At 44.3% G+C, this 14155-nt stretch overlaps 1 protein-coding gene and 1 non-coding gene across 3 annotated transcripts; both read right to left on the reverse strand.

Moving 5' to 3' along the window:
* Window positions 1–670: 670 nt before the first annotated feature.
* Window positions 671–8218, reverse strand: EIF5 (eukaryotic translation initiation factor 5). Of its 2 annotated transcripts, XM_065685245.1 has the most exons (12): window positions 8120–8218; window positions 7763–7955; window positions 5424–5703; window positions 5070–5151; window positions 4668–4840; window positions 4273–4384; window positions 3450–3589; window positions 2824–2982; window positions 2459–2620; window positions 2031–2195; window positions 1633–1767; window positions 671–1070 (listed from the first exon to the last, which is right to left on the reverse strand). In XM_065685245.1, the coding sequence occupies exons 3-12, from the start codon at window positions 5493–5495 to the stop codon at window positions 978–980; spliced, it is 1293 nt and encodes a 430-aa protein (XP_065541317.1). In that variant the 5' UTR covers window positions 5496–5703; window positions 7763–7955; window positions 8120–8218; the 3' UTR covers window positions 671–977. The 2 variants fall into 2 exon arrangements, with proteins under 2 accessions (XP_065541317.1, XP_065541318.1); XM_065685246.1 differs by lacking the exons at window positions 7763–7955; window positions 8120–8218 and adding an exon at window positions 6250–6334.
* LOC136018025 (small nucleolar RNA SNORA28) lies at window positions 3788–3911 on the reverse strand. The gene has a single exon (XR_010614189.1). It is a non-coding gene; the product is annotated as a small nucleolar RNA SNORA28 (small nucleolar RNA).
* Window positions 8219–14155: the final 5937 nt, after the last annotated feature.

Genomic DNA, 14155 nt, shown 5'->3' on the forward strand with positions numbered 1-14155 from the left:
AAACTTCTAATGCCAAACCTCACATAAAAAAAAAACCCTTAGTGTCACCCTTACTACCCTTTTTCAGAACAAAAGGGTGTGAAGGGCAAATACGCTCCCCAGACCCACCTACTGACTCACACTCCTGAGCCAACCCCTGCTGCTCACACACCACACCAGTTTCCCCATTTAGACAGGCTAGGTTGCTCTTTGTGTGATTTCTAAAGGACTCTGGGTACCTCATGCTGGCATTTATTACCTACAAGACTCACTTCCAGAGCTCAGCAAGTCAGCTTCAGGGACTCCTATGCTCAAAGCACCAGATTATGCCTTGCCCACCCCAAATCAGGCTGCCACAGGAGCTGTCAAAAACCTCGGAAGTAAATCAAACCAACAGCTTATGCAGAAAAAAACCTGTGGGAATTCTTGTTAAGAAAAGCCTGCATAGATCAGAATCCAGAGCTGGCTTCTGCTCTACGGAGCTGGCACTTGTACTCTCTGCATTACTCAACACCTGCTTCTTTCCCAGGTTTCAAATCTCAACATTAGCAACAGCCTTAAGCTATTTTTTTGTCTCATTCAAGAGATTGTCTCAACATTTGTCATTTGCCCCCCCCTCAAACCTTGCACATTTCACCAAGTTGTGCAAATACTTACTTGGAAAAGAAATAAGGGTGTTCAGAGTCACAAATGAAGATTGACCAAAACCAAATCCTTTATTTCCACAACGGTATAAATGTGCTCCAAGTATGTGTCCAACACAAGTTAGAAAAACAAAATAGAACATGCCAGTTGCAAACTAGATCAGTCCACTGACGTGCTGACTCCTCAGTATTAGGCTTAGTTACACATGACCAGTCACAGTAAAAAGATACATTTTAGAGTACAAAGAGTAGCAAGATGTTAAGCCATTTCAGCTTGTGCACATACAAGTCACACTCCTGGCAAAAAACGCAGAGACGTTTGCATTACTATGCTGGAAGCTATATTGCATCACTTCAAATGGCATCAATATCAATATCATCATCTTTATTGTTTGCAGGCTTCACAGTTTCAACTTTAGGTACACTGGCAGTTGTAGAGTACACCACCTGCAGAGACAAGACACTTTTACTACAGCACCTACTGACATAAGCACTAAATTTTAACATCAGGACCTCCAACACCCACCCACACAACAACCATCCTGTTTATTGCCACAAGCTGCTTAATGCGTTCAGCACTGTCCAGCACAAGAATGAATGCTGCTTAGAAAACCCAAGTTCAAGCATGCTGAAACAACTAGTCTGCCTTTAGAAGGCAGAGGCATGCATGTGTAGCTGTAGGAAGTAGGATCTTATGTCCAGGAAGAAGAGTTAAGTACTACTGGGAGAAAACAAAAAATTCTACATACAAAAAGAAGTCCAGCCACAATCAGCTGGAGCATAACTAAAAGCTTGTTACCAAGGCCTAAGCTATGAGGAAGACAGTCACTTCTTAATCAACTGTTCTAACTAACACTGACGAAGCATTAGAAACAAGGTGTTCTTTCAGTTCAATATGCAGTGATACACAAAGTGATACACAAAGTAAGCCACTGAATAGCACACCGAGCCAAGTACAAGACAAAACCAGCAACCATGGAGTAGTTTTCACTAAGTGAACCTTTCCTACCTCTATGTTTTCATCTTCATCCTCTTCTTCATTACCGGAAGATTCTTCCTCAGCTTCCTTTAGCCATTTAATAAATGGTTCTGCTTTGACACGGATTTCTTTGGCAAGCTCCTTTGCAACGTATTTCTTTGAGGCCTGAAAGAGGACAGACTTAGCTTGAAGACTGAAGGAATTTACATCAGATCATACCCATATACAGCAAGAGTGTAACTTAAAACTCTAACCTCATCCCACTGCCTTGAGCAGCCAGTTTTAAGAAGGTTTGTCCCAGACATCAATTTACATCAGATTAGTTGTTAGATGACACGTGCACAAGCTATTACACATAAAGGAGAAACCAGACACAATATGCCAGTCAGGTATTTAACTGGTATAGTATGCGAGATACTACCTCTTACCTTTTCTGCCCAGCCAAGGATAACTTCTTCTTCCAGAAGATCTGCATCATACATTTCCTTCAAAATATGCGGTATTTTAGAAATAAGCTGAGACTGATGCATGGCTACCACACACTCAAAGCCATGGAGAAGGTATCTCTGAGCTTTCTTGTTGTTGTGGCAGAACTAGAATTGCAATAAAAATGAAGTAATATTAGTTTCCTCCCCTCCTCTCCAGTCAGGGCTCTGGCTTCTGCACTTGTCTCAATGAGACAGCAAGATTTACAGCAGGTCCTGCTATCCCTGGCAGCAGTTCTCACCAGCTTAACAGATGCTTTAAAAATCTTTGTCCCTACAGTACCAAGCAATCCAGACTCAGTAAAGCCGCTGCTACCAAAACCTCAACCCGACAGATAGTTAACCTGGGCGCAAAAGGAGGGAGTGCTTACACGAAGGAAGTGACGCCTGTATTTCCTTATCTGTTCCCGAATCTTTTCATCGAAAAGGACTTCAGTGAGAACCAGCGGGCCCATGGCTTTCACATCCAGTCTCTCTGCTTCTGCTACAATGTCTTTGTCAGAAGTATCAATGACACCTTCTTCCTTCTTTTTCTGTAAGACAGGAATACTTTAAATCTATTGAGGTAGCTTTAAATGCTCTGCATCAATACTTCATTGCACTGCTTCCTCCTTCACCAGTGGTGGAGCCAGTACTTCGGTAGAAGCTTATGCAGCCTTTTTGTGGTCTCCTTACTAACATCTTGCACAACTACAGCTCTGTGGCTACACTAAGTAAACCATGTGAGAATATTCACCTTCACAAAATCGAACAGTATGTTGACTCTTTCCTCTACTGTTCTTTCCAGGTCTTCACTAAGTGTGAGGTTCTTTGCATGGTCACTGATTTCATCCATTCTACGCCTCTGGGCTTCTTCTGTTGTGTCTTCACCCCAGTCATCATCCTCTTCCTCCTCCTAAAATAATAATGAAAAAAATTAAGCCAAGAGATTCATACAATGTTATGACAAGCTTAGTAATAGCCAAGGAGCATTTTCAAACAAGTATTTATTTTCCCTTAAAGAAAGGGCTACACTACAATTTGCAAATGGAAGCTAGGTGCGCATTGGTAGCCATTTGCTGGGTTACCTCAAGCAGTTTTACTGTTATCAAGCACACTCACAACATACCCCTGGTTCAAGGCGCCTGACTGTTAAAGAGTATGCAGCTTTCACTGGACAAGCAACACAAAGGCTGCTACTGAAAAGCTGATAAAGCTTCTAAAGAGGAGACACTAAGATACTTCTATTCCAGAAGTGAAGTTCTGGATACATTAAGAACTTCTAGATGACTGCTCCTCCCTGCTAGTCAGCATTGCACCAGAAGTTCTGTATCAGAGCAAGACACAACACACCTTTATCTCCCTGCTTTTAATTCTACTTACCACAACCTGTGGAGGAGTTATCTCCTCTGGTGGTGGGGGTGGAAGTGTCTCACTGCTGGACACGGAACCATTTTCTTTATCCTTGCCTTTTCTGTTCTTCTTCTCCTTTTCTTTCTTTCCTGTACTAGCGTCGCCGCTTTCTGCAAGTCAATTTTAATGTTTTATTCTACTAATCAGAGAAAGCAAACAAGTCCCTGCACTACTACACCTCTGCCAAATTCCCAAGTAAGTTTAGCAGCAAGTTATATACAGTGCTCATCCCCACATACACTCAGGGCAGCTGTGCATCTGCTAGGAAACCCAGTTCCAGTGAGTCTTGCTTATCATCAAGACACGAAGTTGTACAAGTCTGTATAACAGGTGACCTCACAAAACAGAGACCCCTGGAATAGGTTAGACTTTTCTATTCTAGCAAGCTTAAATTGCAGCAGGCAACTAGATGCTTACTACAGAGTGTTGCTTGCACGGTTCAAGAACACTGCAGTTACCTGTCACTTTTCCTTTCTACTTTACTCTGACATTAAGGCATAACAGCAATGTGCTCCTGCTGACTAGCTCTCCTCCTCCTCCTTTCTGTTCTGCCTAAACCCAACTTTTCACAAATACTCCCTACTTGGGAAGGCTACAGGATCACAACAGAAGAGACTGCTCGTGCTGAAACTATGAGCACAGATACTTCATCCGGACACAAACATACTCTAAGAGCATACTAGAGTCTTTTTAGATTTGAATTATACATAAGCAATTTATCTTTCTGCTTCATTAGCAGCACTCACACTGAAGAAGCTCCCTTTACCCCCAACAAATAAGGATATACACTTACCAGGTGGGTTTTTGAGAATGAACGTGCAGAGTTTATGGTTTGTGTCAAGCATGCCTCGATAGCCACAGGCTTTGCAAGAGTTACCTATAGTTTGTTTCTTAGGATTGACATGCTGTAAAAAAGAACATCCTCCAGTTAACATACCACCTACAGAACAATTACGAATTAAAGCCCAAATCTGATTTTAAAACCAGAGATTTTAAACGTGCTCTGTTGGAAGTTATGCAAAGTATCTGAAATAGCCATTTAGCTGTGAAATTTTAACTGCTATAAATGTAACGCTTTTGCAAAGGGGGCAGCATAGATACTCAAGTCAGCTATGAACTTTGCACCACTTCCATAACCATCTAATGGAGCACTTCCACAGTGCTACCAGTAATACAGAGTGCACTTACCAGATCAGTTTCAGGATTCTCACACTCGGGACAGAGAACAAATTTTTTAATGAATCCATCCAACATGTCTTGCAGCTTATTCGCCTCATGAGATCCATTGACAATGTAACGGTCATTCTTAACATCAAACTGGGTCTGTGCTCCCAGCTCACAACCAAAATATTTGGTAGGATCTGTAAAGAAAGTATAGTTAACCACCACTGCCATTCTATCTTCACATCCTCCCTGTGCTTTTTAAACATCAAGTAAATATTTTTTTTCTGCTCATTATTTCACCCTGAGATGATCAGGAGTTTCTTAAGAGTTGCAGAAGAACGGTATTAATGCCTTAATAGCTACTTCGCACTACCACTTCAAACATGAAGAATGAGCAAATATGCTGTGTCACTCCAGACTACTTACACGTTGGAGGCCGATTAAGCGCCTTTGCAACGTCAACCATGTTGACTATAACAGTCTTTATTCCATTTCCTTTGCCCTCCACCTATATGGGGGGGAAAAAAATAAAAAATAAAGCTGTTTTAAAATTAAGTGACTGCAACAGCCAAGCCCAGCATGTATGCCCCAATTCACTACATCAAAGTTCTGCTTTGAAGTGTGTCTTCTCAGCAGAGCTAATCTGTGCTTAGTCTGGACAGAAAGAGCAAGCACCCTCCTTGCCCTCTGACTGGCTGAACATCACTATGACTTGTCTCTTTCTCCTCTATCCAGGGAGAAGTGTGAAACACTACCTACTTACCACTAACAGTAAGTTACCTTGGCAATCAGACGGGGCATTTTGTAGCGATAGAACTGATCTGAAACGCTGCGGTTGACATTGACAGACATTTTGCCTTATTAGTAGCTTTATCAATAAGATGAAGAGATCTTTGATTGCAGTTTTTTGGTATCTTCTGTCTGGAGAAGACGGGATGACATAAACGACTGCAAGAGTTCTCGGTCTCTGACATGAAAAAATTTTCGCCACTGAGGCTGTAAGGTTCTTGCTTGTATGCTATGTTTCCCCAATACAGGTACCAGTGGCTGCGCAACAGCTCTGCAAAGCATTAACAAACAGAAAAGTAATTTAGTTTTCCTTAACATGCACAAATTTGATATTGCTACAGAGCTACATAAGGGACTCTTTCTAGGGTGAAAACTAGAGATAAAAAGTACATTTATGCTACGGCCATCTTCAATTTGTGGAACTGAAAACAATAGCCTTGAATTGTACTGCTGAGAACTTGTCCTCAACTATAACAGAGCTTTCCACTCTCTTCTTTCTTACTACTCTAAAAGCACAGGACAGCTAAAGACTATTTTCTGTACAATTAAATTCTGAAGGCATGATGCAGTCAATAAGGAAGGGAAAAGCACTGCTTGGTTTATTATGGAGACCAACAGTTCTTGCACCAAAAAGGTCATGTGATACGTTTCAGGCTGCAAGGCAGAAGAAAAACATGCAAAATATGTGGAAAACTGTTTAAAATTCCACATAATAGCATGAACCTACCACATAAACCAGTCTGTCAGAATGTTGAGTAATACCAGTAAGATAAAGCAGCAGCAATCTGTAGCCCAACAGACTTTTTCCATGGCTTACCATTTTTGGTTTTTGGAGTTGAAAAAGGAGTTGAAAATTAGGTAATTCTCCTTCTCACTTATGGATTCTCCTAGCAGCTTCTGTTGAGTTTTGACTTAAGAGTAAGCCTGATAAAGTCTGACATAAGTTGCTTCACTGCAGAAAACCTAGCAATGCAGAGGTACAGAGCAGTGCAGGAGCTTTTCCAGTTTTTTTTTTCTTAGGGGAAAGGAGGGAGGGGGAAGAAGGGGAAGGAAGATGAATCCTATTATTAAAGTTGCCTTAAGCAGTATTCACATATTAACATGTGTCTCTATAATCAGATCCAAGAGTACTTAAGCCACAACTGGTTGACTAAACATGCAACCCTGACCCCAGCGTGGCTATTCTGATGCATCATCATGTTGTTATCATTAATGACAGAAGTGCTGACACATTAAAATAGCCTCCCTGGTATTTACACATAAGAGCACATCTATTGTCCCCACGTGATACAAATGCCCCGGCAAGATTTACAGCTTCTTTATGCAAGATGCAAGGAGATTTGTATGTGCCCGGTGTTCTACATTAGCCCAGATGCATTTTTACACTTCCTCAGCAAAAAAAAACACACTGCAAGCTTCCTTTCAAGCACGAGGTTTCCTTCCCCGAAATGTCTAAGAGCCACCATATAACCAGACCACGTGCTCGCTTAAGCATGGAGGAAGCAGGTATCTCGGAGACCGAGCATGAGCTTTCATAAAGAACATGACGTTTCTCCTCCTTTCAGATTACAGCTTTTGTCTGCTGTCGACTAAAGCTCCCTCTCCTGGTCCCTAGGACACCTCATCCCAAGCACCACCCCCCCATATGCTATGCACGGAAGAAAAAGCGGGAAAGCAGATAGACTCCTTGCTTCAAAGTACCGTTTCCCCGCCCCACTCTGCCCTGTGATGAGTCATAAATGCAGCAATTAAGCACTGACTCAGCCTTGGAAGAGATGGGGGAAGTTACCCCCAGCCACGCATGCGCTCTTCAGTGGGCGAAGTGGACGTTCCGCGGCTGCCCCCCAGTCCCCGGGGCTAACCGTCACAGGAGCAGCGCCCCCCACCCCCTTCCTCCGCGCCGCGTGTGTAACTGCGCCACAACCCCCCCCGCGAGCCCCCTCCCCGCCCGCCCACAGCTCAGGGAGGCGCGGCCCGGCCGCCGCCATCTTGTCTCATCGCATGGCTCTGGGGGAAGTGGGGGGGGGGCGGGCGGCAGGAGAAAATAATAAAAAAAAAAAAAATCAACATAAAAACCTAGCCAACGGCTGCAAGTGAAGCTTGGGGGCTTTTAGATTTCTTTCTTCATCCTCCCTCGTTTCTCTTTCTCTCCTACCAAGGTCCCGGACCATTCGTTACACACAACCTCTGCCACTAGCCACCATTTAACCAACAACCCGACGCCCCAGCCTAGCCTAAGACACCTGCCCGCACCCCCACCTTACCAGTACCCAAACCCTCTTCACAACCCTAGCTGCCCTACTGCGCCCAAGCACGGCGCAAATACTCACCGTTTTCGTCCAATAAAGACATAAACCCAACGCTGCTCGCCCCGGGCTGCGACGAAGCCGAATGTGCAAGAAGAATAAGGCCGTAGGGGCGCTTATATGCAGACGAAGAGGGAGGCGGAGGCGGACGCCGCAGCCTCCGGGTCCCGGCGTCCTGAGGCGGGCGGTATCAGCAGGGACAGCAGTGCCGGGCAATCTGCAGGCAAGACACAATCAGGGGCATCATTAGTGGCGACACCTGTGAGGAGAGGGAGGAGGGGGGATAAGAGGGAAGGGGGGAGGGAAAGGCTGCGGCCGGCGCGCAGCTCAGGCAGAAGGGGGCGGTTGATGGGACCCCGGCAATGGCTACCCCGTACTCACCTCTAGAATGTTCTCGCTCTGACTGAACAACGCCAAAGCTGGGATCAATCAGCCAGCGGCGCGCCCCGCCCCCCGGCCCCACCATTGGCTCACCGCTCCCCGTGGGACGAAACTATTGGCTGAGGCCTCACCGTCCTCCCCACCCACTGGCGGCGACCGCTATCAATCAGGACGACCCTGGCTTCGCCTCCCTCCCCCTCTGCCCTCCCCCCGGCAGTGCCCCAAAGGACATCGCGTCTACATCGGCCGAGTCTCGCGAGAGAGCGCGGGGCGGGGGGAGGTGGAGGCTGAGTCAGGGCGATCGGGTGCGGGGGGGGTTGGGCTGCACGTGTGTTTCTTCTCGTTTCACCCGGCCGTTCCGTCGGGCGTGCGGGGAGGCCCTGCTGCGGCCAGCGCCGCTTTGGCCCTGCGGCAGCGCGGCCCCCGTCTTCCCCTCAGGTCCGCCTTCGCTCCTGGGGAGGCGAGCAGGACGCCCCGCGGGCTCGAGGGTCCCTCCCGTGTGGGCCGGGCCCGCTCTCGCTGTCCGCACGCAGGCAGCGCGGGGCAGGCCGGGGAAGCCTGTATCCCCGCTGCAGGCGGAGGCAGCCAGGCCGCGGCCGGCCGGGACTGGAGCGAGGCGCCGGAAGCCTCGCTCCTGATGGAGGCAGAGCCTCCAGTGCCGTAGGGATGAAAGCCTGGGTGGGTTTCACCTCGGAATTGACCGACAATAACTGAATGCTGGACATTTGACCAACCGCATTGCGAATAACTTAAAGCAATTACGTTGGTGAATAAGTCGCGTTCTACCTGTACAGCCTGATTTCAGGGTGCAGGAAAGAGCCGAGTAATTGAACTTCAGAGTCATAAAGACTTGGCTTTGGGTGGCTCTGGGTGCTTGGGCTACCTAGTGAAGGATGGTGCAATTGCCATGCGTATAAACTCTCTATTCTTAATGTGAAACCCTCCTTTGCTAAATTGGGACCGTGGATGAAATATATATTTGGATTTACATTCACTTTAAAAGCAGAAAACTTTGGTCATTTCTTCCCTTTATTCTTTCCCAGTGTATTCCATCTTAACTTTTCCAGTATCACGGGAGTTATATATTTTGGACGTTTTAGAGTGTGAATAATGTTAAAGTGGCAAAGAACTTTATTTTATCAATTGAGTGATGAGCCAGCTGTCTTACCCCTATAAGCACCCCCCAGCAGGAGCTTCTCAATTCCTGTCACTATGTCTTACTGAATAATGAAAAGTTTGATGGCTATGTGGGTGTACAGAGGAAAAGCGAGGGAAGGAAGAGAAAACTAGTAGTGAAATGAAATAATGTCATATATTCTAAATCTGTTCCTGCCTGAAGTTAGTTTTAAAACAGGTTTCCCAGCTGACTTTGATAACATGATGTGGTCAAAGGACCCACCCCCCTCCTGTTGAACCTTCAAGTACATCTTGAACATTTCTGGTGTGATATGCAAAAGTACTGCATTCAAATATGAAGGTGATTGATAAGTGAGGTTTTCTTAGAAATCATAAAAGCTGGGCTATCATGAACACTTCCAGTGACACACAACAGTAAAAATTGTATTCCCTCAGTTGGAGTAACCAGAGGTAAATGTGCACTTCTCGGTGCTAACAAGGCCTTCCTATGTGATGACTGCTGCACAAGTTCTAGGTCTCTTTCTAGCCTATGGAATAGCAAATCTTGTAGTCAGGACACCATCCTCTAGAACGCCATGTGATTCTGTCTTGGACTCCTCTTGACTTGGGCTCCACTTCTGCATTCGAAAAAGTTAAAAATTCTTTAGTATATGTTAAATGTTTCACATGGCAACACTTGGTAAAACCTGAAAGGGCTAGGGCAAAATAAAGACCCTTCTCCAAAATATGTGAGGCTTTGGCAGTTACCAGGAGGGGAAAATTATAAAAACATGGGAGGCAAGAAAAGCACAGCAGGAACTCCTTTGCTGTGAAAATACACAGTGTGTATGACTTGCTAAATGCCTCCTGTCTGTGGCTTTAGTTCCACGCTACAAGCACCTATGAGGTTAATAAGTTCTAAGTGTTAAAGCATGCTGCTGCCAACACCACTTTATTGAGCAGCAAAAGGGAAATGAGACCTTGGATTTGCTGCTGTTTGACATAATGACTAACTATATAGTATATGTAGTTTATGTAGTATATAAATCAACATCATTAAGTTAAAGAGTTACCTTTTAAGATACTGTTCCTTCTGCAAAAAAAAAAGCAGGTCCCATCCAGATGGAGTCATATGATATTCCCTGGTTTCTGCAAAACAAACTAAAATTGTGGATCATTGTCTTCTTGGTGCCTACTTGTTGATTTTTTTCTCACCAGAACCATTAATTAATATTAAATGTTGGATCCCAAATAGTTTTATTGATTCCTCATTTTTATAGTTTGTTCATTTTAGTATTTTGTGGCTTGGACAAGGGCAGAAAAATACTTCCTCTCCTCCCACTTTAAAATGTCATGGTTTCACAAATCGTGAAGTTCATCGTTCACATTGTTTGTGTGACCTTCAAAATGCAGACTGTGTGTGTGCTTTGCATTTCATTGGTAGAAGCTAAAAAGGTTTTAGATATACTTTTGTAGTTAAGGCATTTTAAATGGCATTAGTAAGTCACGTTTTGGAAGTGGGTTCATGTCTGAGGAAGTTTTCCGCAGTGGACCTTAGGGCATGTTTCATTATCACAGGAATTATCATTGGTTCAGCCTTGAACAATTCAAGTTTGTTCTGTGTTGCCTTGGTCAGTTTTTATTAAAAATAACAAAGAGTCAATCTCTTTGATACTGCAGAAGAATAAAAATTTTATTGAAAATCTTTATGTATTTAAGATGTAAATCTTCAAAAATGGGCATTGTAATGATGTGTGTTTATATTCTCTGATAGACAACTTCGTGTCCTGTCTGTGGTTTATTCTTCAGCAAGTTTGTTGTCTATTAGTGATGTGGTTGGCTAGAAACATGACCCTATTTCAATGCCCACTTGGTAACCTTGCCCTTGAAGAATGTTTTTTTCCTGATATAAGCTGTACAGTAGCTGTTTCAGAGCTGTTGTTTTGTCTGGTGCAGGCAGGGAGCTTTAGAAGCCGGGTTAGTGATTCCTCATTGTGCCATCTTCATGCTTTGGCTGTAATTTCAGTAATTTAAGGAGATGGAAGGAGGGCCAAGATCATGTACAGTTACACTGAACCCCGAGTAGCAATAGCTTCTCTTCTTCCTATCTTGCAATGTGTAAAGAAAGTTTAATTATTTACATGCCAAGTTTGAGTATGCAACCTTTGGGAAGCATGAGTCCAAAATCCGTTGGGATTGACACTAGACACTGATCAGTAGCAAGAGCAGAGGTTAATTCTGGGTTTGTTGTTCAGGAGCTCCACATTCACTGCTGTCTGCCAGTGTTCATTCTGGGGAGGCTCACCTTGTGAAATGCCTTTCTTTCCATGTTCTATAACAACATTGTTCTTGTGTGGTATTGTTAGTAGTTCAGGAATTAGTAAATGCGGGATAAAAAAGGAGAGCAAGTGCATGATGTTAGATACACATATAGCCATTATTTATGGTAGGTTTTTTTGTGGCTTCTATTACTGTGCAGAAATGCTGCAATCTCCCAGCTACTCTTTGGGTGTGAGTGCCCTGAAAGGGCTCAGTATTCAGCTGGCAGCACGAGGCAGGTCCTGCCCCAAATCTGTTGTTACCATCTCAGTAGACATGGTGAGGCTCCCTCCTGCCCTCCCTCTTTCTCTCCAGTGTGTGTCTGCCTATGTAAGGGAGGTATACCAGCAAGGAGGAGCAACCAGCTTTCTCTGTAGAATCTAAGCTAGCGTTTGGTTGCTGTAAATGCTAAGGGGAAAAGATGCTTTTTATGTATCCCACAGTTCCCTATTGGAACGCGGTGTGGGAGATGAGTAGAGGCTGGCTTGGTAGGGGAGCAGTGCTAAGGGGGTACTGGGCCTGACTCTCCTTGCTGCTTAATGTGAGAGCTTCTTCTGGATGTGTCTTTGCAGAAATACCCTTTCCAAATAATAGTAGTAATGTATCTTTTCTTAGACCAACTGGTATATCTGGAAGGACTAGCAAGCTTCCTGAACAGTTGAGTAATGCCTGACCGCGTGGGCTGAGAGAAGGGCTAAAGGTTGTTGTGTGCATTGCTGAGTTTTAAGCAGTGCATATCTTCAGCAGTGCATTAGAAAAGGTGGTGTCTGTGCTATTGGGCTGCATGTACTCAATGGCCATTTGAGCAGTCTCACTGCATCTGCTAAGATACCATGGGTTTTCATCATGGTGTTTTGGTGTTTATTTTTTCACATGAACATACCAATTTGCTGTGTGTGTCCTTTTCTGTGCTGGAGATTTTTCAATAGTATACCTTTACCTTTGGCATTGTGTTTGGCTGGTTCTTTGACTATGGGAGGAGTCTGTTGGGAATTTTACAGGCTGTAGTTATTTGGATGAAAAGACAAAGCACTGTTTTGAGCAAATAAAACCAGGCTGTCTGTGATTAAATAAAGGCAAACTCACAGAAACAAATGAAGAGTGCAGATGGGGTGGAAGTTCAATCAAGAGGTGAATTCAGCACATCACCACATTTCACACCTCCTGTGAAAGAGGAATGCCCTCAGCTTGGAGAGCTGTCTTTTCTCCATATAGCTCAGCAATATGTGGAAGTGTCAGTGGTAGGGATTGGAGAAGCCAGGTTTCCTCAGTTTGTCCAGGTAGCAGCTTTGGCTTTGGGCCTAACTGGCAACCACTGGCATTATCCAGCAGTTGCATGCTTGCGGTTGGGAAATCTGCCTGCTACATTTGTATGGCTGCTGAGAGAAGTGCATGTAGAAGATAAGGAGTCCCTGGAGCATATAGCTTCCAGCTGAGAATGTACTGCCAAAGCTGCCTGCCTGTTCATTATGCCCATTAGCAACCACTGCATTTACATTTCATACTGCTACTTGTCATAGCCAGGCTTCAGACATCAAAATCTGTCTGCTTGTGCCTTGAGTTAAATCTCTCTTCCAGTATCGTTTTGGTGACTTAAGCTTTCATTTCCATTTAATTTAAAAAATTGCTCAGGTCCTCTGCAGCTATCGTGTGCTTTTCCAGCACCTCCACGTGTACGTATGTTCTCTCTCATCCATTTTCTTTGGACTCGCAACCAGGGATTCACTGTTGATTTCCTGGCAGATCTTAACTCTAGGTAGTAAAAAAGGTAGAAATGAGTATTTAGTTACCTATTGGCTTTCTACTTTTCCTAAGAGGAAGGTGTGGTAGCTCCTGGTTTTGTGAGCCTGTCTCTGGAACCTCCTCCAAGGCTAGGGAGACCTTGAGGATCCTAAATGCTCTCAGAGTCCTTCTTCTGTGGGCAGAAACATGTAGCTGTGGAGCTAGCTTCTAGGTGTCTGCACTGCTCATTGCAGCACATTTTGCTCTTCCGCTCATTTTAGCATGGAGGAGTTTCTTTGCTTTAGAGTAGTATGAGGGCATTGCTGGGAGAGCTGGGGTTTGTAGGCAGTACTGAGATCCAGCTAAGGATTACATTTGTGCTTCTGCTGGCAGATCTAGTAGAGGAGAAGGTATCCCTGATGCTTGTGCTGAAAGCAAAGAAAGGGTCTGTTTTGAAGGCAAAGGAAAATCTTTATATTCTCCAGAACTAAACCTTTAAAGGTGCTGCTTGGCCTGGAGGGCAGAACTATGCATTTGGAAAGAGACAGCCACACATATAGCAGGAAAAGTTTTGTTTCCAAAGTCTGATCTTATAGCCCTTACAGAGTTGCCTCTCTTGAAACATTAAAGGTATTTTTCAGGGCATTTCAGGTTTTGGAGTGGATAATGTGAATTTGTATATTGTAATTCATAATTTACTGCTTGTTTGGTATGTTCTGCCTTGAGCTTGAATGCAGCTGGTGCAGGCGTCTTAATAAAAATACAGGGATTACCTTTTGTAATGAAGCAAGTAATATATGACTGCAATGCAGTGCCAAAGTCTTTGAATGCTCTGGTAGTTTGCAGCTCAAATATTTATGCTACTAAAGCAAATTATTG

The sequence above is a fragment of the Lathamus discolor genome, chromosome 6 (genome assembly GCF_037157495.1).
Source record: "Lathamus discolor isolate bLatDis1 chromosome 6, bLatDis1.hap1, whole genome shotgun sequence".
Taxonomy (NCBI): Eukaryota; Metazoa; Chordata; class Aves; order Psittaciformes; family Psittacidae; genus Lathamus; species Lathamus discolor.